This window comes from Atractosteus spatula, chromosome 25 (genome assembly GCF_055471065.1).
Source record: "Atractosteus spatula isolate fAtrSpa1 chromosome 25, fAtrSpa1.hap1, whole genome shotgun sequence".
NCBI lineage: Eukaryota > Metazoa > Chordata > Actinopteri > Semionotiformes > Lepisosteidae > Atractosteus > Atractosteus spatula.
In genome coordinates, this window is record NC_142730.1 from 2,261,951 (window position 1) to 2,287,137 (window position 25,187).

At 57.5% G+C, this 25,187-nt stretch overlaps 2 protein-coding genes across 3 annotated transcripts in view; one reads left to right on the forward strand and one right to left on the reverse strand.

Annotated features, from left to right (window-relative positions):
* LOC148815032 (nectin-2) overlaps positions 1–12,827 on the reverse strand; it is a 22,604-nt gene extending 9,777 nt beyond the window's left edge. Inside the window, exons 1-6 of one of the 2 annotated variants that reach the window (XM_088905386.1) lie at positions 12,353–12,827; positions 7,067–7,420; positions 6,682–6,975; positions 4,692–4,809; positions 4,075–4,223; positions 430–3,102 (exon numbers count right to left, since the gene is read on the reverse strand). In XM_088905386.1, coding sequence (XP_088761512.1) covers positions 2,546–3,102; positions 4,075–4,223; positions 4,692–4,809; positions 6,682–6,975; positions 7,067–7,420; positions 12,353–12,416 — 1,536 coding nt within the window. In that variant the 5' untranslated portion in view covers positions 12,417–12,827 and the 3' untranslated portion in view covers positions 430–2,545. Of the gene's footprint in view, positions 1–429; positions 3,103–4,074; positions 4,224–4,691; positions 4,810–6,681; positions 6,976–7,066; positions 7,421–12,352 lie in introns of those variants that run through there. The other variant, XM_088905387.1, reaches the window with a different exon arrangement.
* A 3,233-nt stretch (positions 12,828–16,060) lies between these two features.
* Positions 16,061–24,557, forward strand: g6fl (g6f-like). The gene is made up of 11 exons (XM_088905403.1): positions 16,061–16,227; positions 17,170–17,508; positions 17,786–18,052; positions 18,428–18,463; positions 18,962–19,285; positions 20,546–20,791; positions 21,937–22,062; positions 22,454–22,521; positions 22,598–22,645; positions 22,937–22,980; positions 24,326–24,557. Exons 1-11 carry the CDS (start codon positions 16,116–16,118, stop codon positions 24,345–24,347), a joined length of 1,632 nt encoding a protein of 543 aa, XP_088761529.1. The 5' UTR covers positions 16,061–16,115; the 3' UTR covers positions 24,348–24,557.
* The last annotated feature ends 630 nt before the right edge of the window (positions 24,558–25,187 follow it).

The following is a 25,187-nucleotide window of genomic DNA, read 5'->3' on the forward strand; positions in this document are numbered from 1 at the left end:
AGGGCCCCCAGGACCAAGTCACGCCGCCGGCTGCTCACGGGCAGTGTAACCGTATCCCTCCACACCCAGCAGCAGAAGTAACCGGACCTACTTCCACCCGAGCGAGGAGACTCGAGGACACCGAGCGGCCCAGCGGAGCTCCCGAAGAAAACGCCCCAGTCTTCCGACTCGGGAAAGACTCTGAACCCTTTTCAATCGGCTGAAACGCGCTCAGATGGACCATCGCTAAAAAAAAACAAAACAAAAAAATGTCCCCACGTTTCCAGAGAGGAACAAGAGGGCGCCGGGCAGCAGCTAGTCAGCAACCCGAGAGCAACCGCCACCCCTCCCCCCCGTGTCCCCCCCACCTCCCTTCCCACGTCACCCAGGCCGGATCCAGCCTCGTCTCCCCGCAACCCCCCCCCCCCCGAAACACACCAGACTCGTCTAAAAATCACAAAAACTTTAATGACAAGAAGAAAAGAAAGTGAGGAGACAGAGCAGGACAGCGGTGCAGGCTGTCCTGAGATGTTACCACAACACCCGAGCCAGGAGCACAATCGCTCCTCTATGGCTCCGAGGTCAGAAGTCAACCGCAGTAAGACACAAAAATCTCCACCTATAAAGCAACCAGCAGCAGATAACTCCCGTTTCAGCTGGCAGTGTAAAACTTTCAAAGCCTCTGTCCACACGATTTGAAAGCGACACAATTTCTCTGGCACGCTCAGTGCTTGCTCGGGAATCGACATGGGGCAGCAGCCAGCAGGTGATGGGGCCGTGACATTAGCGCAAAACCTTTTCTTCCTGCGACTGTGGGACTGATCACCGCAAACTACCGGGCTGTACTGGGACTGGGGACTGTTTCAGTCTCGACTGTCCCTGACCGGGCTGTACTGGGACTGGGGGGACTGTTTCAGTCTCGACTGTCCCTGACCGGGCTGGACCGGGACTGTGGGGACTGTCTCAGTCTCGACTGTCCCTGACCGGGCTGGACCGGGACTGTGGGGACTGTTTCAGTCTCCACTGTCCCTGACCGGGCTGGACTGGGACTCCGGGGACTGTCTCAGTCTCCGTTATCTATACAGCAGACGCAGTCAGCCAGCAAATCCAAGTCAGCAAATTCCTCTCCCCCCAGAGTAGAGATAAGGGAGAGAGAGGAGAGCAGGGCAGAGCAATGAGTTGGGGAGAACAACTGGGGTGACAGTTTTCCATTGTTAGGTTCATTGATCTCTTTGCTTTCCCTATGGAGCACATTTGAAAAACCAGTTTGTAAAGTTCATTCAGTTTCTAAGAAAGCTGACCGCTTCCTCTGGAGTGTGCGCAGCTCTCCAGGGAGCAGAATAAAATAATCTTGTGCAGAACCTCACAGCCTCACTCCAGTGCTGCAGGCTGGAGCTCTTCCCTGCCAGACAGAACAGGTCTCCAGTGCACTACCTGAAGCAGCAGCATTCTTCAAATACACCTCCTGATAAATATAAAATCTCATGAAGCTTTTTATATAAAAATCTTAATCTCACATTTGAAGAAATGTATCACCTTTTAATTACAGCAAATAAAAAACATCCATTAGGAAACAGCAAAATCTTGTTGTCACAGAACATTAAATTAAATTAAAATTAGTTAAGAACAAACACTTGTTTTTGTCAGTAGTGGTCAGTACTGTGGTAATAGTAGTGTGGTGCGATTAGTATCGTGGTACTGGTACTGTGGTGTGACATCATGACAGAACCAGCCACTGTTGTGATATGTACAGAGCACTCTGACATCATGACAGAACCAGCCAGTGTTGTGATATGTTCAGAGCGGTCTGACATCATGACAGAACCAGCCAGTGTTGTGATATGTTCAGAGCGGTCTGACATCATGACAGAACCAGCCAGTGTTGTGATATGTTCAGAGCGGTCTGACATCATGACAGAACCAGCCACTGTTGTGATATGTTCAGAGCGGTCTGACATCATGACAGAACCAGCCACTGTTGTGATACGAGAGTGGTCTGACCTCACAACACTGGCTGCTCTGACTAACAGGAAGATGTACAAGATCCCTTTCCCTGATCCATGACTGAAGTGGCACATGCAGCGTATAAAATATTCACTCGGAACTGTGACAACACGAAGGTCACAGCTGTATATACAATATCCCCACCCCCAACACAAGAGACAGCGCTCTGCAGGAACTGCAGGCTGCTCCTCGGCCTGGCCCACAGGGGGCGCAGGGGGACCCTCCCCTGAGCACCCTGCTTCAGGCAGTGCAGGTGTGGGGTTGTCAGGAGGAGGGCTGTGGCGCTGGTCCTCTTTCTCTCGCTCTCTCTCAAAACCGTTGAAATAAGTCTAAAAATCAGGGCCGAGTCCGCAGGCTGGCAAGACCGCTTCCGTCCGGAGCCGACGGTCAGCCGAGAGGGTCCGCGATGACTCCCCCGGCGGCGGGATGCCTTCGCCTGACAAGGACGCTGCTTCCCTGTCCGCCTCTCCTTCATATCTACCGTCTGTTCGTCCGGCCCGGTCCGCACCCCACCCCCCCTACCCCCCGTCCCAGTCCCAGTCCGCCCCCCCCCCCCCGCCCCCTACACGTAGACGGCCGTCCGGGAGATGACCGAGCCGTCCCTCTGGGACTCCATGTCGTCGTCGTCGTCCAGGTAGCCGCCGCCCCCGCCGTAGCCGCCCTCGTCGCCCGCGCGGCGGAGCTGCAGCACGGGCTGGCTCTCCTCGAAGCGGTCGTAGCTCTCGTCCTCGTCCTCGCCCAGCCCGTCGAACTTCCTCTTCTCGCCCTCGTCCATCTCGCCGCCCAGCAGGATGTCCTGGGCCGTGGGGGCGACGGCGACGGTGGCGCCGCCCTGCTGGAGGATGTTGGACTTCTCCGTCACCGTGTCGGAGCCGTCCTCGCGGTAGGTGTAGATGGGGGCGCCGTTGTTGTTGTCGCCGCCACCGCCGCCCTTCTTCCCGCCGAACACCCGCTTCTTGATGTCGTACGCGCCCTGGTTGCCGCCGCGGTAGGCGCCCTCGTGCCGCCGGTGGCGCGTGTACAGCACGGCCACCAGAGCGCCGAGCAGCAGGAGGGCCAGGAGGGTCCCGATGACGGCGCCAGCCACCACGCCAGCTGGGGTGCCGGCTTCCCGGGCCTCTGCAGGGGCACGGGGGGGGGTGGGAGAGAAAGAGGGGGAAGGTTGGTTGGGTTCGGCGGACCAATCAACGCGCCCAGACATCTCTCTCCCAGCGCCAGCGCAGGCGAGGGCCTGTGGGCTCAAGCCCCCTTCCGCCCCCCCCCCACACCCCCCCCAGGCAAGATGCTGCACTGTGTGCTGCTGGGGTCGTGGGAGAGAGGCTCATGACTGTCGGAGAGCAGGCTGACGAGAGGCTCTAGCTGCTGCTATCTTAGTCCCCACGAAAAAACTGGGGTTCGGTTGGGGGGGTTGTCTCCCCACTTAGACATGGGACACGGTGTCTTCTTGCTTCACACCGGGAAGTTCTGGCCACTGAGCTGAAGAGAAGCCAGCAAGACTCTCAGCCAGACCCGGGCCTGTGCCCCCAGTGATGATCTCTGGACAGGCGTCGGCACCAGTGACCGCAGGAGCAGCAGGCCCACCAGCAGGCCAGGGGACCCCGATTCTGGGGACAGAGGGAGGCTCCGTGCGACCACACTACCGCGACGCCGCGCCCCAGAGGTACCATGTGACCACCCTACCGCAACGCCGCGCCCCAGAGGCACCGTTTGACCACCCTACCGCGACGCCGTGCCCCGGAGGCACCATACTGCCATAGTACAGCTAGAGGCACTACACTGAAACAGTGCAGCGACACAGCTCTTTTAACCACACGTGCACGAGAACAGCCCACCCACAAGAGCACAGCCCAGCGCTGCAGACACCTGAGGGAGAGAGGACGACACTGCGACAATCCAGCCTGGAGAGGGAGGGAGTCAGGCTCGGCCCTGACCACACCACCACCAAGATATCGTGTGCACGTGCGAATGCTTTTATGTTAAATTTGCAGCAGCATTTCTTCTTATAAACACTCTCTAGTCTGGAAACAGCTGTACCTCAGCCCTACGCGAGCAGTGACCTCGTACAGCACACCGTGGGAGTAGAGTACTGACCTCTCACGATCACGCTGATCTGCTCCTGAGTAGCACCCAGCCGGTTGTTCACCTCGCAGACGAAGGTGGAGTTCACAGCTTCGTCCACTTTCAGGACCGTCAGCTTGTGATGAGAGATGACCACGTTCTCTGGCATCTGTCCTGATAGACTGTAAGAAAGCGGGAGGTTAATACAGACACACTGACTGGACACTCCAGTACATTAACACTGCACTGAGAGAGAGAGGGGTTAATACAGACACACTGACTGGACACTCCAGTACATTAACACTGCACTGAGAGAGAGGGGTTAATACAGACACACTGACTGGACACTCCAGTACATGAACACTGCACTGAGAGAGAGAGGGGTTAATACAGACACACTGACTGGACACTCCAGTACATTAACACTGCACTGAGAGAGAGAGGGGTTAATACAGACACACTGACTGGACACTCCAGTATATAAAAAGTAAAATTAGAACCAAATTAACATGTATAACAATTAACTAAATGACTAATTTATGGAGAACACATTCAGCAACAACAGGTCAGGCTGCCCTTCGATATGACATGCCTAGAGCTCTTGACAATACTACAGCAAGAATACTGTGACACACGCAAAGCAAACTCACAGTTTCCAGGTGACGTTGGTAGGCATGGGGTTGCCTATAGCTTCACACACCAAGGTAGCTTCAGTGCGGCCTATGTACCAGTTGTTGTCATACCCAAAAATCTTCACCTGTGGAGGGTCTGTGGGAGAGGGGGGATGATTATTAAAGACCACCAACACTGCAGTTAAAATGTCTCTCAAAACTGTCACTGTCCATTAACACAACTCGTCATATGAAAGTGCCTGCAGTTGTCTGGGCTGTAGGGGATGCTTGCTATAATGAGTGTGTCACACAGGGTCAGACAGTGCTGTAGTGGGGGTGATGCCCAGTGGGGGCTGTACTGTGTGTCACTCAGGGTCAGACAGTGCTGTAGTGGGGGTGATGCCCACTGGGGGCTATACTGTGCGTCACTCAGGGTCAGACAGTGCTGTAGTGGGGGTGATGCCCAGTGGGGGCTATACTGTGCGTCACTCAGGGTCAGACAGTGCTGTAGTGGGGGTGATGCCCAGTGGGGGCTGTACTGTGCGTCACTCAGGGTCAGACAGTGCTGTAGTGGGGGTGATGCCCAGTGGGGGCTGTACTGTGTGTCACTCAGGGTCAGACAGTGCTGTAGTGGGGGTGATGCCCAGTGGGGGCTGTACTGTGTCTCACTCAGGGTCAGACAGTGCTGTAGTGGGGGTGATGCCCAGTGGGGGCTGTACTGTGTGTCACACAGGGTCAGACAGTGCTGTAGTGGGGGTGATGCCCACTGGGGGCTATACTGTGTGTCACTCAGGGTCAGACAGTGCTGTAGTGGGGGTGATGCCCAGTGGGGGCTGTACTGTGTGTCACTCAGGGTCAGACAGTGCTGTAGTGGGGGTGATGCCCAGTGGGGGCTGTACTGTGTCTCACTCAGGGTCAGACAGTGCTGTAGTGGGGGTGATGCCCAGTGGGGGCTGTACTGTGTGTCACTCAGGGTCAGACAGTGCTGTAGTGGGGGTGATGCCCAGTGGGGGCTGTACTGTGTCTCACTCAGGGTCAGACAGTGCTGTAGTGGGGGTGATGCCCACTGGGGGCTATACTGTGTGTCACTCAGGGTCAGACAGTGCTGTAGTGGGGGTGATGCCCAGTGGGGGCTGTACTGTGTCTCACTCAGGGTCAGACAGTGCTGTAGTGGGGGTGATGCCCAGTGGGGGCTGTACTGTGTGTCACACAGGGTCAGACAGTGCTGTAGTGGGGGTGATGCCCACTGGGGGCTATACTGTGTGTCACTCAGGGTCAGACAGTGCTGTAGTGGGGGTGATGCCCAGTGGGGGCTGTACTGTGTCTCACTCAGGGTCAGACAGTGCTGTAGTGGGGGTGATGCCCACTGGGGGCTGTACTGTGTCTCACTCAGGGTCAGACAGTGCTGTAGTGGGGGTGATGCCCAGTGGGGGCTGTACTGTGCGTCACTCAGGGTCAGACAGTGCTGTAGTGGGGGTGATGCCCAGTGGGGGCTGTACTGTGTGTCACTCAGGGTCAGACAGTGCTGTAGTGGGGGTGATGCCCAGTGGGGGCTGTACTGTGTCTCACTCAGGGTCAGACAGTGCTGTAGTGGGGGTGATGCCCAGTGGTGGCTGTACTGTGTCTCACTCAGGGTCAGACAGTGCTGTAGTGGGGGTGATGCCCACTGGGGGCTGTACTGTGTGTCACTCAGGGTCAGACAGTGCTGTAGTGGGGGTGATGCCCAGTGGTGGCTGTACTGTGTCTCACTCAGGGTCAGACAGTGCTGTAGTGGGGGTGATGCCCAGTGGGGGCTGTACTGTGTCTCACTCAGGGTCAGACAGTGCTGTAGTGGGGGTGATGCCCAGTGGTGGCTGTACTGTGTCTCACTCAGGGTCAGACAGTGCTGTAGTGGGGGTGATGCCCAGTGGGGGCTGTACTGTGTCTCACTCAGGGTCAGACAGTGCTGTAGTGGGGGTGATGCCCAATGGGGGCTGTACTGTGTGTCACACAAGGTCAGACGGTGTCACAGAGCTGGTCAGTCCCTTACATTCGATAAACAGTTTGAGAGGGAATCTCGCCGGGATCTTCAGGGTCTTGTGCTTCACCACACAGCTGATGTCTTTGCCATTGTCCTCGCTGGTGGGGGCGAGCAGGTACTCGCTGGTCACGGTCACGGTGCCGTCCGGGTTCTGCGTGGGCACAGCGGTCCAGTTCCCCTGGGCCGCCGTCTCCCAGGACACATTGGCCGCCGGCCGGCCGCCGGCCGCCACGCAGCGCGCCGCAGCAACGGGGGCGCCCCCAGCCGGGACCGTGATGATGTTGGCGGAGCTCCGAGGCTTGACTGCAAGAGACGTGGGCGAGAAGGTCAGGTCAGAGGTTAGAGGTCAGAGGCCGAAGGCCAGCCAGCGCAACGCGTCAGGATGTGTGCTTACCCAGCACGAAGAGGTTGGTGGTGCCCTGATCGTTGCCGCTGGGGTAGGTGGCATACTCGCAGATGTACTTCCCCTCGTCACCCAGGACCAGTGCCTTGATGCGGATGGAGGGGTTCTCCAGGGAGGAGTTGATGAAGCTGATGCGCCCCTTGAGCGGCGAGCTGGGGTAGCTGGCGCCAAAGTTCGGGTGGAAGACGGCGATGTTTTCCTTCTGCCCGTTCACTGGCTCCCATATCCACGACACCTGCGTCAGCTTGGCCTCCCCATCCTGAACAAACTGGCAGCGCAGCGTGACGTCTTGACCCGGGTACGCGAGGACCTCCGGCTCCACCTTCACGTGCTGGCACCCCACCACTGAGACAAAGAGACAGAGAGGGGTCAATACAGACACTGACTGGACACTCCAGGACATGAACACTGCACTGAGAGAGAGAGGGGTCAATACAGACACTGACTGGACACTCCAGGACATTAACACTGCACTGAGAGAGAGAGGGGTTAATACAGACACACTGACTGGACACTCCAGGACATTAACACTGCACTGAGAGAGAGGGGTTAACACAGACACACTGACTGGACACTCCAGTACATGAACACTGCACTGACAGAGAGAGAGGGGTTAATACAGACACACTGACTGGACACTCCAGTACATTAACACTGCACTGAGAGAGAGGGGTTAATACAGACACTGACTGGACACTCCAGTACATTAACACTGCACTGACAGAGAGAGAGGGGTTAATACAGACACACTGACTGACTCTCCCTGAAAGGTTCACACTGGATGCTGCACTAATGTGAGTGACACTACTGACCTCCTTAGCAGCCCAGCCTGTCAAACAAGCTGAATTAATGGCCCATGGCTGCCATCAGCGCAGAGGTGGACAGAGAAAGGAAGCTGAGCAAGAGACAGACAAGCAGACGCACCTCAGCACAACAGCGCCAGGCCCTGTGATCACTCAACCCAACTGAGCCTCAGCAAAACAGCGCCAGGCCCGGTGATCACTCAACCCAACTGAGCCTCAGCAAAACAGCGCCGGGCCCTGTGATCGCTCAACCTGACTGAGCCTCAGCACAACAGCGCCGGGCCCTGTGATCGCTCAACCTGACTGAGCCTCAGCACAACAGCACCGGCCCTGTGATCGCTCAACCCGACTGAGCCTCAGCACAACAGCACCGGCCCTGTGATCGCTCAACCTGACTGAGCCTCAGCACAACAGCACCGGGCCCTGTGATCGCTCATCCTGACTGAGCCTCAGCACAACAGCACCGGCCCTGTGATCGCTCAACCTGACTGAGCCTCAGCACAACAGCGTCGGGCCCTGTGATCGCTCAACCTGACTGAGCCTCAGCACAACAGCGTCGGGCCCTGTGATCGCTCAACCTGACTGAGCCTCAGCACAACAGCGCCGGGCCCTGTGATCGCTCAACCTGACTGAGCCTCAGCACAACAGCACCGGCCCTGTGATCGCTCAACCTGACTGAGCCTCAGCACAACAGCACCGGCCCTGTGATCGCTCATCCTGACTGAGCCTCAGCACAACAGCGCCAGGCCCTGTGATCGCTCATCCTGACTGAGCCTCAGCACAACAGCGCCGGGCCCTGTGATCGCTCAGGGTGAACACAGGTGAGAAACAGGGGAGATTTACAGATGAGCTGCCGGAGGTGGAGAAAAATCATTCTACAGAGGAAGGGATGTGGGGGGGGGGGGGACAGAGAGACAAGTAAGAAAGTAAGATGGATGAGCCGGCGACACGCAGAGCAGAGAGGCAAACACGAACACGTCAGAATCTCTCAGACTCCAACACGCCAGCGGACAGGACATCACAATCACAGCACTGCGAGGGAGGGAGGGAGGGAGAGGAAAGGAGAGCGAGAAGAGAGGAGAACAGAGAGAAAAAGGCATAGGGCAGGAAGAGATGCGCAGGCACACAGTACCACAGGCTCACTGGAAGAGCTCGTTAACAAGTTCAGAACCCAGCTGAGCACGACTGCACCTGAATGGGCTTCCTGTGGTCAGAACCGCCCTCCCTCCCTCCCTCCCATCACCCACCGCCGGCCAACGACAGCGCCGCAGGGAGTGAGGGACGAGCGGATCATTTCACCTGACAGGAGCAGGCTGGGAGAGAGGGGGACACACGGACCCCTGCCAACACAGCTGGCACAGTCCGTCATCGAGATCCAGGCACTTATCCAGGCTCAACACGATTAGCAGCAGCAGAAATAAACACCAGACAAGCCCACTAAACGCTGCCAAGTTCACAACTGGGCGGCGACCGTCACCCTCGTCCCTGAAGGAATCAAAACGGGAGCCAGACTCCCCCCTGCCAGCCACTCTTCCTCCCGAAGAAGGAACCAGGAGGAAACTAAAGGACACAGCTCATCCGTATCTTCACACTAACACTCCTTCATCATCATCATCAGAGCTGTAGAGTAACTGTAGAGACACTCAGTCCAGCTCATCTGTATCTTCACACTAACACTCCTTCATCATCATCAGAGCTGTAGAGTAACTGTAGAGACACTCAGTCCAGCTCCTCTGTACCTTTACCTGCTCCGACAGAGAGGGAACCCTCAGTCCTATCAGCATCACCTGAGTTTGATTAGCTCTGCCTGAAGCGCTGAGAGAGGGAGCCGAGTCTCTGCTCAGACTGCGGATCAAGTCACAGCTGTCATCAACCTGGCCCAAAACATCTTCATAAAAATCAGCTGACAAACACCCCCCCCCCCCACACACACACACACACTCTCTCTGCCTGGAGGTGCGAGTCAGGCGGTGTATATCCACGTCACTCAATCTTTCCTTGAGGACGAAGTGGGGCACTGCAGACAGACGGAGACAGCAGGGAGATACCGACACCGAGCACATAAATAATCCAGAGAAGATGAAAGCACTTCAGCGTCACAGGGGGAGCGAGGGAGCCAGAGAGGAGGAAAAGTCCCCGGCGCCACATGATGTCATTTTTATCAGCAGTTCCCAAGGCGACGGCTTGTGTAAACGCTGCGTTAAAGTACTCATCGTCGCATTGCGCGCCGTCTCGTTTACAGATGCTCCTTGCCCGCAGCGCTACAACCCTACGAACCATACAAGTGGTCCTGAATCTTTTAAAAAGCCGTGTCGGCGCGGTTCGCCTCCTGCGGCGATGATCCAGCACGAACGTGAGACTGTGTGCCTCCAGCACGGAGCAGCAGGAGGGCAGCAGCAGATCGGGGCTGAGAGAGGGGCGAGATCTGCTTCCTGCAACAGCAGCAGATCGGGGCTGAGGGCTGAGACAGGGGCGAGATCTGCGTCTGCAACAGCAGCAGCAGATCGGGGCTGAGGGCTGAGACGGGGCGAGATCTGCGTCTGCAACAGCAGCAGCAGCAGCAGCAGATCGGGGCTGAGGGCTGAGACGGGGCGAGATCTGCGTCTGCAACAGCAGCAGCAGCAGCAGCAGCAGATCGGGGCTGAGGGCTGAGACGGGGCGAGATCTGCGTCTGCAACAGCAGCAGCAGCAGCAGCAGCAGCAGATCGGGGCTGAGGGCTGAGACAGGGGCGAGATCTGCATCTGCAACAGCAGCAGCAGCAGCAGCAGCAGCAGATCGGGGCTGAGGGCTGAGACAGGGGCGAGATCTGCGTCCCAACAGTGGAAGCACAGCTGCGGTGAACTGCAGCAGCTGGAAATGCCCAGTCACGCGCCGAGAGGATGAGGATGGGGGGGGTGGGGGGGGGGGGCGTGAAGGCACAGCAACAGAGGGGAGAACGAGAGCGAGGTACCAGCTCCAGGGACCACAGCAATGGCTCCAGCTCTGCGTTGCCATACGTGGTGAAGGAATGGAGAGGGAGACTCCCCTGGGGTCACGAAGTCACGCCGCCGAGAAGAGCGGCTCCCTCTGGGCCTCGGGGTGTCTGCCCCCCTCTGCGCCCCTCCGGGGGGGGGGCAGACAGGGAGAGGGTGCGAGAGAAGGCACAGGAGACAGAGTGAAAGTGAAACCGCGACACTGTTGTGACACTGACTCACGGTCAGGCCGGCTGACTCACTCCTGGGGGAAGTGAGGGAGACGATCCCGCCCCACAGCCAGGCCCAGCCCGCGCGGGGCGGGGCGATTCTGGAGCTGTAAATTCCCAACAGCCCTCGAACCCAGGTCCTTAAAAAATCCCAGCCGCCTGGGATCTCACTTCGCTTCAAACCCCACCCACTGCTCTTAGGACGCCCCCCCCCCAGCAAGCCCAGAGTCTCTGGCACAAACCCACCCACGGGTTCTGGGTTTGGAAAGCCGTTGCCGTGGCAACCGCCTTAAGCAGTCTCCCCCCTGAGCTGCGCAAGATGAACTGTGGGGAACCCCCCCCAACCGATCCAGCTCCTCTTCAATCACAGACCCCCTCCCCCAACTGGCCCTTCGGCCCCCCCCACCATTCCGGACTGGACAGGACCCGTCTCCCGGCTCGGGCACACAGGATGAGCCCTCTCCGCACGCCAGCCCATCGCCGGGCAGACACACACACACACACTCGCACCAGGGCCAGTCCACCCAGAGCTGGCACTGGTACACCACTGGTACCGACACAGGCACACCACTGGTACTGGCACAGAGCTGGCACACCACTGATACTGGCACAGAGCTGGCACTGGTACACCACTGGTACTGACACAGGCACACCACTGATACTGGCACAGAGCTGGCACTGATACTGGCACACCACTGATACTGGCAGAAAGCTGGCACTGGTACACCACCAGTACTGACACAGGCACACCACTGATACAGATACTGACACAGAGCTGGCACACCACTGATACTGGCACTGATACTGGCACACCACTGATACTGGTACTGGCACAGCACAGACATGACTAACGTAAGACCAAAGTTTGCAAATAAGGGGCTGTTTGCCCCACTAACACTCTACAAATCACTCCCACTGCTGACAAGCCCACCCCGCTCCGTCACCGAACCCACTCCCACGGCTCGCCCCCCGGCTCCCCCCCTCCGTGTGCGAGCCCAGCCCCCGCCGAGCGGACGTCATCGCACCTGTGCCGGAGCCACACCTAGGGCAACATGGCGGCCCGAAACTCGGGAGGCACGGGGGGGGGGGGCGGTGTTCAGGGCCGCGCAGGGAAAACTCCAATAACAGGTAGCTGGAAGAGTGTACGTCTCCGCCATTTTAAGAGCACAGAAAGCCCAGAAGCGCACCTCCGCCGAGCCCAGCGCCAGGAAGAGTTTCGGCGGGCGGGCGAAACTCCAGGCGAGACAAACCCGCCGCGCACCGAGCCCGGGGGCGGACTTTGGGCCTCGTACCTTGGACAAGCAGCAGGCTGACCAGCGCGGCCAGCGCGCCCTCCCTGGACGGCGGTCTCGCCATGGCGCCGGGGCGGTCCGGTCCGGCTCGGCTCGGCTCCGAGAGCAGCGGGCTCCAAACTCCGGGAGCGGCACGGCGAGACGGGGACAGCCGAACAGAAACTTCCTGCTGAAGAAGCGGCCGGAACACAAAGAGCTCCCGACGCTTCGCTTCCCGGCGCCGAGCTGGCTGTGCGGCTCCCCGGCGTCTCGAGGCTCCGCTCTGCTCGCTCTCTCTCGTTCTCCTCGCGTGCTCCGCCTCGCGCCCTGCTCCCTGCTCCCTGCTCCCGGGGGGTGGACGCGCGTGCGGGAAGGCTGTGAGGCTGTGGCGCTCGCGAGGCTCGCTCCGTGCCGCGCGGTCTGGACTCTGGCGGAGGGACGCGCCCGCCGCCGCCTGGCCAGCGCCGGGGAGGGGCGGGGGCGGTGACGTCGCGGCCGCGTCACGGGCCCGGGCCCGGCAGCTCCCAGGGAAATTTGGGAACTTCCCCCCGCACCTCGCGCGGTGGCACGAAGGTCTTTTTTTTTGTTGTTGTTGTTATTTTAAATGACTGTTATGAAACGGCACGAACCCGAACCAGGACCCCGGTCCGACGCACACTCACGTGGAGCAGCGCCTAGAGAGCAGGGTTGTTTTCGGCCGGTGGGGGGGAGCCTTGAGCCCGCCCACCCACACACACGACATGCAGACTCCACGCAGCAGGTGCCCAGGCCGGCGTCAGGTAGTGAACTGGCTTCTCTCCTGGCGGCTCCGTGAGGTTCCCCTTGTGAGAGCCGTGGTCACTGTGTGCGACAGGAGGGACACTGTCACCGCGGAGTCAGAGTCTGGCCTCTGATCTTCATGACTGTGGCAGTGGGCTCGCTCTCACACTGTCCCCCTCACTGTCCGGTGTCCAGGAGACTCCAGCCCGGACTGTCCACACTGTCCTTCTCACTGTCCGGTGCCCAGTTGACTCCAGCCTGGACTGTCCCCCTCACTGTCCAGTGTCCAGGAGACTCCAGCCTAGACTGTCCACACTGTCCCCCTCATTGTCCGGTGTCCAGGAGACTCCAGCCTGGACTGTCCCCCTCACTGTCCAGTGTCCAGGAGACTCCAGCCTGCACTGTCCCCCTCACTGTCCGGTGCCCAGGAGACTCCAGCTTGGACTGTCCACACTGTCCCCCTCACTGTCCAGTGTCCAGGAGACTCCAGCCTGGACTGTCCACACTGTCCCTCTCACTGTCCGGTGCCCAGTTGACTCCAGCCTGGACTGTCCCCCTCACTGTCCAGTGTCCAGGAGACTCCAGCCTGGACTGTCCCCCTCACTGTCCGGTGCCCAGTTGACTCCAGCCTGGCCTGTCCCCCTCACTGTCCAGTGTCCAGCAGGTTTCTGCCTGGACTGTCTGGACCGCCGGTTCAAGCGGAGACGCGCAGCCGGATGACGCCTCTCCGGGCTGAATCGAAAGCGATACCGAACCGTCCCTCCCGGCCAGGAACCGGCGGGGCTTTCCGCGCGCGAGAGGAATCCCGCAAGCTTCCCAAGGGCTGGCCCCCGCGTGCCGCCCTCTCTCCCGGGGACACGGGGAAATTCACACGCGGCGCAGATCCCGAGAAACGGCGACCCCCCCGACACCCCGATACCCCCATACCCCGCCGCCCACGGACAGCCCGCCGGCAGTGTGTCCCATTCCTGGGCGTCTAATTCAGAACAAGACAGACATAGACACGGCTTCATAATACTAATACTACTACTACTAACAACAATACTTCAGCTTCATAATACTGATACTACTACTAATAACAGTACTTCAGCTTCATAATACTGATACTACTACTAATAACAATACTTCGGCTTCATAATACTAATACTAATAATATCAGTAATTTAGCTTCATACTACTACTACTACTACTACTACTACTAATACTTCAGCTTCATACTACTACTAACAACAATACTTCAGCTTCATAATACTTATACTAATAATAATTATCCAGCTTCATAATACTAATACTAATAATAACCATTATTCAGCTTACTAATTAATACTAATACCACTAATAATAATAATTCCTCACACTTACACAGCACTTTTCTGGACACTCCACTCAAAGCGCTTTACATTATTATTATTATTATTACTATTACCACCTTCTGGTTCCGCTGGTCTGATGTGAGGAGGTGCTGACGCGCGCTGTCGCCGGCAGGGGTCACCCTGGAGGGTCTCCGTGCGTGACCCGGGCGCCCGTTGCCAGGCGACGGGAAAACACCGCGAGGCCCGTCAGGGACATTGCGTATTAGACAGTGCGTGGGTGACACCTGGTGGCCAGTACACGCCACTGCGGCCCCGGCCACGCCTGAGGCGGCCAGGACAGGGGAGAGAGGAGGAATCGGGGACCGTACTCCCGGGACAGCAGAGAGGGAGATGTCTGGAGAGAGCTAGGGAGCTCCTCCAACTGCCTGAGGCTTAAGGGCTCAGCCTGTACACCCCGTACATCGAGGGGCTCTGTGACACCAGGGGAAAGACCCCTCTGAGGGGCTCTGTGACACCAGGGGAAAGACTCGTCTGAGGGGCTCTGTGACGGGCAGGGGAAACGGGCAGGATGCAGGGCGTTGGGTGAGATAAGATGCCCAGGGCTCGTTTCCGTCACAGCAGAGTGAGAGAGCAAATGCAGTTCAGACATGACGAGGTTCAGCGAGCTGAAGCTTAAAGCATTTTATACCAATACAGAGCTGTCTCACTGCCCAGTGACCCCAGCTGGCCAGGGGGTCTTGTCTCACTGCCCAGTGACCCCAGCTGGCCAGAGGGTCCTGTCAAACTGCCCAGTGACCCCAGCTGCCCAGTGACCCCAGCTGGCCAGAGGGTCCTGCCTCACTGCCCAGTGACCCCAGCTGGCCAGGGGGTCTTGTCTCACTGCCCAGTGACCCCAGATGGCCAGAGGGTCCTGTCAAACTGTCCAGTGACCCCAGCTGCCCAGTGACCCCAGCTGGCCAGAGGGTCCTGCCTCACTGCCCAGTGACCCCAGCTGCCCAGTGACCCCAGCTGGCCAGGGGGTCCTGTTAAACTGCCCAGTGACCCCAGCTGGCCAGGGTGACCTGTCTCAGTGCCCAGTGACCCCAGCTGGCCAGGGTGACCTGTCTCTCTGCCCTGACAGAAATTTGACAGAGCCCACACAGGACACGTCCACATGGGGTTAGAGTCCCCAGATACCCCCAGATGCACTGAAATGATCCCACAGTTTGCTGTGTTACGGAATGCAGGAAAAGGAGCTGAGCTGCTCTCACAGTTTGGGAAATTATCCTCAAAGTTCGCAGTATTATAAAATGATCTGCTCTGTTCCCGAATATTCTGGAATCGTCAAAAACATCACCAGTACTGTAAAATGATCTCACCTGCTCCCTTATGTTCCCCATTGCCTACTTGGAGATATCCTTACCCGCTTCCAAAACCTACTCATTACCTCTCACAGTCCAGGGATGATCCGGGACGACTCGAGCTGCGCCCACACACACACACACGTGCTCCGGCAGTGTCCCCGCGCGCCCGTGGGCAGGGCAGGGCGGTGCTGGCGTTATCGGGGCTCCCAGACGGACAGCCGTCCGGCAGGAGGAAGCAGGAAGGACGATCTGTACCCACAGGAGGCCGGCGGACATGGAGTTATTCCGGGAGGAGGAGAGGGAGGGAGGCTCTATGGGCAGTGTCGGTCCCGGGCTGCACGCAGGACGAGCTGAGCACCCTGAGCCCTGATGGACGTCCACTGTCCGGCCCCCCGCGGCCCCGGTCCATCCATCCTCGCCTCTCTCCCTCTGGCCGTGGCCTGTGCTCTTCAGCTGCTCGGCGGCCCCGTCGCTGGGAAAGGTAGAGGCTCTCTCCGCTCAGCAGACGGGCAGGGTGCTGTTGACAGCACATTGTGTTGTTGTGCTGTTGTACAGGGGTATTCACGTTGTGGTATACAGCGTGTTGCCGTGCTGTTGTACAGTGTTTTCGAGCAGTGTGCTGTGTGTGTCACTGTGCTGTGTGTCACTGTGCTGCCGTACAGTGTGCTGTTGTGTTGTTGTACAATGCTTTCTAGCACTGTGCTGTTGTGCAGGATTGTGTTGTGCTGTTGTACAGGGTGTCACTATGCTGTTGTATAGGGTGTTGTTGTGCTGTTGTATAGTATGTCTCTGTGCTGTTGTGCAGGAGTTTGTTGTGCTGTTGTAAAGGGTTTTGCCATGCTGTTGTACAGTGTGCTGTTGTGTTGTTGTACAATGTTTTCTAGCACTGAGCTGAGGGTCACTGAGCTGAGGGTCACTGCGCTGAGAGTCAGTGAGCTGAGGGTCACTGCGCTGAGGGTCACTGCGCTGAGGGTCACTGAGCTGAGAGTCAGTGAGCTGAGGGTCACTGAGCTGAGGGTCACTGCGCTGAGGGTCACTGTGCTGTGTGTCATCGAGCTGAGGGTCCCTGCGCTGAGGGTCACTGCGCTGAGGGTCACTGCGCTGAGGGTCCCTGCGCTGAGGGTCACTGTGCTGTGTGTCATCGAGCTGAGGGTCCCTGCGCTGAGGGTCCCTGCGCTGAGGGTCACTGAGCTGAGGGTCACTGAGCTGAGGGTCACTGCGCTGTGTCAGTGAGCTGCTGTCACTGTGCTGTGTGTCATTAAGCTGAGGGTCACTGCACTGAGGGTCACTGTGCTGTGTGTCAGTGAGCTGAGGGTCACTGCGCTGAGGGTCACTGTGCTGTGTGTCATTGAGCTGAGAGTCACTGTGCTGAGGGTCACTGCGCTGAGGGTCACTGAGCTGCTGTCACTGTGCTTGTCTTCAGGCTCGGACTGGGACAACAGTGTGGTGGGCCAGGCTGGTGCCCTGGTGACCTTGCCCTGCTCCGACCAGCTGGGCAACAGGACCGTGCACTGGCACTGGCAGCCCGCGGGCTGGGACTCCTGGAGCCTGGTGCTGTCAGCCAATCACAAGCAGGAGTTCTGGGGCGGGGCGCAGAAGCTGGAGCAGCGTCTGGCCGACCCGACCTTCCCGAGCTCCGGAGACCTGTCCCTGGCGTTCAGGGCCAGGGAGCAGGACAGCGGACAGTACCTGTGTGAGGTGGACACAAAGGAGGGGGAAATGAAACCGAAATGGCACATAGTTCTCCTGGTCATTCTGACAGGTGACTGTCTCACTGTGCGTCTGTCCCGCCGGTCAGTTTGACAGGCGACCGTCTCTCTGTGCGTCTGTCCCCCTGTGCGTCTGTCCCTCCAGTCAGTCTGACAGGCGACTGTCCCCCTGTGTGTCTGTCCCACAGGTCAGTCTGACAGGCGACCGTCTCCCTGTATGTCTGTCCCCCCGGTCAGTCCGATCGTTGACCGTCTCCCTGTGAATGGTGAAGTTTCCCTCTTGCTCCTGACGTGTTGACCCCTGACCCCTCTCTCTGCTCCCTGTCCCAGTGTCCGTCGGTCCCCCCAGCCCTGTGCCCACGGGCGGGACGGCGCGCCTGCTGGCCCGAGTGTCCGCGGAGGACTGGCGGGGGGGCGTGTCCTGGTTTTCCCCCCAGGGGGTCCCCCTGCCCAGGGAGACCCTCCCCTCGGGGGGGGTCCTGTCCAAGGTGCCCCGCTTCGGCCCGGCGGACCAGGGCAACTACACGTGCCAGGTTCTGCCCCAGGGCCCGTGTGGACGGCCCCGGTTTCTCTTCAGCCACACCGTCGTCCTGAGAGGTGAGGGGGGGAGCAGCCAGAGAGGGGGGGGGGGTGGGGGACCCCAAAACGCCCAGTAAAACGTGCAGATTTCCTGTCGGAAGGCGTGGAATTGAAGCAGGAGCCGATGGCGTGGGACCTCCCTCGGTCTCGCTGCTCCAGGGGCAGTACAAGCCGGGACCCCCAGGCTCACTCCTGCTCTGACGTCCCGAGGTTTCAGATGAGTTGGGGTGAGCTGGGGTCTTTCCCACGGTGCCCCGATCACCTCCAGGATCACCCCAAAGACAAGACAGGGGGCTACGCGGGGGGCAGTGGTGGGGTGAAGGAACCTGTCGATGACGTTGTCGCATCCGTCCATTAAGACCTCTGACCCCTCTCTGTCTGCTCTTCTTTCAGACAGCACACAAGCCCCCTTCGCCAATGTCTCTCACGGTGAGTGGATCCTTTCTCTCTCAGCACAACACCTCCCTCTGTCTCCGGCTGTCATATTGTTCTCGATCTGGACTGGAGTGTCCAGTCAGTGTGTCTGTATTAACCCCTCTCTCTCTCAGTGCAGTGTTAATGTACTGGAGTGTCCAGTCAGTGTGTCTGTATGAACCCCTCTCTCTCTCTCAGTGCAGTGTTAATGTACTGGAGTGTCCAGTCAGTGTGTCTGTATTAACCCCTCTCTCTCTCTCAGTGCAGTGTTAATGTACTGGAGTGTCCAGTCAGTGTGTCTGTATTAACCCCTCTCTCTCAGTGCAGTGTTAATGTACTGGAGTGTCCAGTCAGGGTGTCTGTATTAACCCCTCTCTCTCTCAGTGCAGTGTTAATGTACTGGAGTGTCCAGTCAGTGTGTCTGTATTAACCCCTCTCTCTCTCAGTGCAGTGTTAATGTACTGGAGTGTCCAGTCAGTGTGTCTGTATTAAGCCCTGTATTACCTCTCTCAGGTCTCTCCCAGTCCCTGGTAAGCTCCTCTCTCTCTCCCCTCTCCCTGCCCTGTCTCTGGAGCCCGGGGGCGGATTACTTCCAGCTGCGCTGGCGTCTCCCGGACTCTCGGAAGACCCAGCTGGTCTTCCTGTTCGACCGCTGGCGGCAGAGCACGGAGAACAGGAGGCCGGCGCGCCTGCGCCTGGCCCACCCCGACCCCTTCCGGAGCGGCAACTACTCCTTCCTCTTGACCCCCAAGCCAGGAGACGCTGGCCAGTACACATGTGAGGTGTTCCTGGACGAGTCGGCCTACCAGAAGAGCCTGACCCTCACCGTGGTTCACGGTATGTAGCAATCCGAGACGCGCCGCCACCAGCAGCAGCTGTGGCAGGACGCTTCCAACCAGCGCCACTAGAGGGCGCCCACGTTCTCTAACCTGGGGTGAAGGTTCGCTGGTTGCCCATCCTGCCCGACGGAGGCGGTTGTACTGTGTGCCGTTCGTCTGTTCGGAAGCTGAGCTGGGCGCAGAGCCCTGTTTGAAGTGGGAAAGCCGTTTGCTCTGGAACCCCAGGAGCCCGGGTCCAGCGGTCCGAGTAGTCGCCACGACCGGAGACTCCCTTGGGTGCCGTGGCTGGCCACCGCGCCTTCCTGTGCCTGGTCGTGCCGCGGAGAACCTCGCGCCCGACGTGGGACTCGAACCCGCTACCCTGAGCCCATGGGGCTCATGCTCTGCCAACAGAGCTCGTCGGGGCCTCGGTACAGCAGGTTTATTCCAGGCTGAAAAGAGAAGCAGAGGAACAGAACGTTTCGGCTGGGGAGCTTCTTCTTCAGGCATTTTCAGCCTGGAATAAACCTGTACTTGTTCCTTTGCATCCCCCCACATGCTGACGCAGCTCCCTACTTCAGCTACCTCTCTACTATCAGCCTCCTGATTGAGCACAACCTTAGTATGGGCACAACTTAGATAAGAGAAGATCTCTTCACTGGCCATATACAGTTTCTTGCATTAGGAATTTGTCTTTTCGCAGACCCCAGCTTGCTCTCCATGAGACACACAGACAGGGAGAGAAGCTGGGGGTCAGAGTGCAGGGTCAGCCATTTATACAGCGCCCCTGGGGCAGCTGGGGTTAAGGGCCTTGCTCAGGGGCCCAACGGAGTAGGATTCCTCTGCCGGCCGCAGGATGCAAACCGGCAACCCTCCAGCCACAGGCGCAGATCCTGAGCCGCAGAGCCAGCGCCCCACCCGCCTGCCTGCTCAGGGGGGACTGCAGCCTTACACAACCCCTCCTGGTGTCGTTTCTAAAGGGACAGTAGGAATTTCAAGAGTCACGGTAGCGGAGCTTAGCGCACTTATCTGGAAGGCTGCACCTGCATGAGAGCAACACTTCGAAGAAAAAACAATATCGTGAGTTGGGGAGAGAAAGGGAACTGACCAGAAGCAGAGGGGTGTAGGGCCTGCGGATGTCCATCCTAGAGAGGGAGGCAGTATGAGCCCTCATTAAGAGAGGATGTGGAAACAGTTTGATCAGAGAGCTACTTAGAGGATCCACAGGAACTGGACTCGGAGGCCACCTTGTGACACAAGTGTTCCCTCTGCCCCCCAGTGTCGGGCCAGCCCTCTGGCCAGGTCCTGCTTCTGTCCTGCCTGTACAAGGAGCGCCCCCCCGTGCGCCGGGCCTACTGGACCTCCCAGAGCTCCCCGCTGAACGGCAGCTCCACCGCCCCGGGCCAGGTCAGCACCGAGGTCCCGCGGCACCGGCCGGGCAACTACAGCTGCCGCCTCGAGCTGAAGGACGGCCGGACACACGCCGCCGTGTACGGGCTGCCGCCGCCACCGCCGCCCCCCACTGGTGAGCGCGCCGAACTACGCCGCGCCGCCGCGCCGCCCGACCCCAGCCCGGGCCTCCTCGGCGAGAGGTTATTTTCCGTCCTCTCTCGGGTCACCGGGGCTGTCGTGCAGCGCCCCAGCGCCGTCCCACAGCCCACAGAGACGCAGGCTAGGGGCCGCAGGTATCGCCTTGCGCGCTGCAGTTTTGAAAACGGACAGATGGGGGACGACAGTGCAGCTCTTTTGGAAGCTCTGCGTTCCTGAGGACGGGGAATATGCTACCGGGTCTTCGTCTCTTCTCTGTTACGTGCACGAAGAGCAGAGCCAGAGGTCTCACAGCGCTGAAGGAGTCTGTTGCTCGGGGCATTCTCACTGGGGAGGGCTCTCTGCACAAAAAGCTTGGCTGACGTTACTCCCAGCTTCCAGGGAAACTACTTTTTCCTGGCGCCTCCCAGTGGAGAAGCACGAGCCAGCGCGCTCTGGGACGGCCCTCGTGTGCGTGCTGGAAGCTGTCCGAGTGCGGCCGGCAGGGAGGAGTACTGGGTGAAAACCACTGTAGGCTGTTAGTGCACCGTCACTGCAGCGCTGAGCCACAGGCAGGCTGAGGGGCACGGAGCCCAGGGAGGAGACAGGCAGGCTGGCAGGACTGTGAGGAAGCAGGGCTTCCCAGAGAGCCAGCTGGGGTGAGGCTAGGGTGAGAGCTGTAGGACCAGCTGGGGTGAGTCTAGGGTGAGAGCTGTAGGACCAGCTGGGGTGAGAGCTGGGGTGAGGCTAGGGTGAGACACAAACACACACACTCACACCAGACCCAGATATTCCAGAAGCCATTTAGCCACCAGCATGTCTTTGGACTGTGGGAGGAAACTGGAGCCCCCAGAGGAAACCCATGTGTAAGGCGAGAACATGCAAACTCCACCCATACAGTTCCCCAGAGCAGAGAGGCAAATCCTGACTACTGTGCCGCCACACTACCTGCTACACTAGTGTAGTGCCTTGTAACCATCCACCTACAGCTCCTTCATGAGAGCTGCCCCCTGCTGGTGAATCAGCCTACTGCACCTCTGGCTACAGGACAACACAACACATGCAAGTGGGCGAGGAAACGTCTCTCTCTGGCAGAGGGACTGTGTGAATCCTGCTCAGACAGTCCCTCTCTTCGTCTGTCAGGAGACTCCAGCCTGTCTTCGTCCTCCGTCTTCCCAGCCCTCGCCGTTTCTGGGATCCTCTCCCTGTTGTTGGCCTTGGCTGCCGCCATGGTGCTGTGGAAAAGAGGAATCTGTCAACAGCACACTGGTGAGCCTCCATTTCTATCTGTCTGTGTGTCTGTGTGAACCCCTCTCTCTCAGTGCAGTGTTAATGTACTGGAGTGTCCAGTCAGTGTGTCTGTATGAACCCCCCTCTCTCTCAGTGCAGTGTTAATGTACTGGAGTGTCCAGTCAGTGTGTCTGTATTAACCCCTCTCTCTCAGTGCAGTGTTAATGTACTGGAGTGTCCAGTCAGTGTGTCTGTATTAACCCCTCTCTCTCTCTCAGTGCAGTGTTAATGTACTGGAGTGTCCAGTCAGTGTGTCTGTATTAACCCCTCTCTCTCTCAGTGCAGTGTTAGTGTACTGGAGTGTCCAGTCAGGGTGTCTGTTCTGTGGATTATTAACACTCAAGCTGCTCTGTCTCTCTGTCTCTCTAAGCGAGGGAAGAGCCTCCTTGTGCTGCGGAGGGGGAGAACCTGTATGAGAACCCAGATGACCTGAGGAAGGTAACTCTGCCTCTGTGGCTCCTCTCCCTGCAGGAAGAGCTGAGCCTGTACTCACCCCCTCTCTCTCTCTCTGTAGGATGGGGACCAGCGTGGGGAGTTTGTTCTTCCAACTGCGGTGTACATGGTGAGTCTCCTTGACCCACACAGGCACCCCTGCAGCCACACAAACACTCCTGCAGAGACAAAAACACACACAGGCACACACTAACACACAAACACTCCTGCAGAGACACAAACACACACACTAACACACAAACACTCCTGCAGACACACACTAATGCATGAACACTCCCGCAGGCACACAAACACTCCCGCAGGCACACAAACACACACACAAGAGGCTCACACTGGACAGGCGGTGCAGGCCTCGAGAGGACGCTGACCCCTCCCTCTGTGCGTCTGCTCTTCCCTGCAGGAGCTGAGGCCGGATGACCAGGATGTGTACAAGGAGCTGGAAAGGTACCAGCGAGCAGCGCTGCGCGGCCTCACGCGATCCCCAGCGCTCCTGCACTTCCCTCGCTCTCCCATCCCCCCCCCCCACCTGCTCCGGTCCGCTCCGTGACTCCCGGCTGCAGAGTTCCGTCTCATCTCCCCCGTGACGCCTGAACTCCAGTTCTCCGTCTTCACGGGGGCGAGAGGCGGCACTGGTAACGTGCCGGTCAGACCCTCTGCCTCCAGCTCGGGCGCCCCCCTCTGGCGCCTTGAGGGCCAATGTCTCCAGCACAGAGCCTAGAACACAAGTTCCTCACACCACACCCTGTCAGGGGGCTGTGATACCCGTCAGCACAGTGTCTCAGCCTCTTCCTCCCTCACAGTGCTCTTCAGCCTCAATCAATCAGCGAGATTCACTCCACCCGCTGTCCCGCTAAAGCCTGATCTACATTGCAGGATCCCAGGCTACCACACATAACACAGTACAAGTGCATCTAAAGAGACTGTGCAACTAGTTGATGATTCAGGGCTTCAGTGTTGTGAACAGAGTAGCTAGGACTGACTTACTGACTGACTGTGCAGGCGTATTCAAGGATTGGAAGATCAATTTGATTGGAAATAAAGGCAGAAAAGCTTAAAACCCCCAGCAACAAACAGTTCTCCCCCCGAGCTCTGGGAAGCACTCCTGCCTCCTCAACAGCTAACTGCAGTGTCTCAGACAAGGCACATCTGTGTTCTGCTCTTTTGACTTGGTCTACCCTGTGTTTTTGTTCAGCACCACATTTTGTTCTCTTCAATGTATTAATTCTTCTGGTTGTTTAATTGACTGGACACACTATCGCTGTTTATTACGTACTATTGTGTAATGTAATGTCTGCACTGTGTGGTGTTGTCTGTCCTACTGTTGCGTCAGCTGTACTGTGCATGTCCTGAGAAGAATGGAGCAACCTCCTCCACTCCTCTACTCTCTGCCCTCTGTCATTGCAGTGTACCACACCTTCAGTGTGCGGTATCCACTGTGACTATTCTGTATTACGCTATCACAATGCTCTCAGTCATTGCAGTATCCCACTGTGACTATTCTGGATCACGCTATCGCAGCATACCACACCTTCAGTGGGCGGTATCCCACTGTGACTATCCTGGATCACGCTATCACAGTGTACCACACCTTCAGTGGGCGGTATCCCACTGTGACTATTCTGTATTACGCTATCGCAGTGTACCACACTTTCAGTGGGCGGTATCCCACTGTGACTATTCTGTATTACACTATCGCAGTGCTGTGCTTTAATCACTATGTCATAATGATACTAGTATGTACCACAATGACACTATACTGTATAACATTATTCAACAATTTGTTTTTCAGATATGAAGAATGTCATCAGTGACACAAAGGCCGAGTTTGAAAAAGGACCACCTTAGGTCCACCTGACTATAAATATAATGTGATTGTGTTTTATTTATAGAAAGACCAATGCAGAAGGACAGATTCTGACAAAGTGACAGCTATTAAAATGGTACCTCCTCCACGCTGGGGTATATTGTGGGTCTGCTGTATTGATCTTGTACATGAATTCTCCAATAAACACACCAAGAAATATCCTTTCTGCTGCAGTCTGTTCGGAATATCTTTCCAACTTGAGTTGAAAACGAGAAAGGTTCGGGTGTTAAGAAATTAAACTGTGAATTTAAGCAAATTTTGAAATATAATGCAAAATATCACCCTCCCCTCACCAGAAAATCACTTATTCCTGGTAAGAGTGAAACCGAGACTACCATGCTTCGCAAGATGAGAACATCCTGGACAGGATTTTAGTCTCAGAACATACAACAGGCTCAAAGATTCCTGAAGGTCAGAGGAACGAGGAGCAGCCAAAAACCTGGGGAGGACTTGCGAACTCCACCCAGATGGCACCCAGAATGGAAATGTAAGAGTGGTTTTGAAACATGAAAAAGTAGGATAACTGTCTTATCCTACACTGCCACCCTCTGTTCAGTTACTGCAATTGCACATAGAAGTTAATATTCTGTGGCCAAAACCATCACTCATCTCATGAGGCTTTAAATAAAATTTTAAAATCACTTATACATGGTCTTATTGTATATACATCTTACTGTACTGACTGTTTTTATATAGAAGTTATACATGTAAATTATGTTTACATAGCCTTGAAAATGCTCTGAATTACAAGGCACTATAAGAGTTTTTGCCCTTTACATTTTTACCA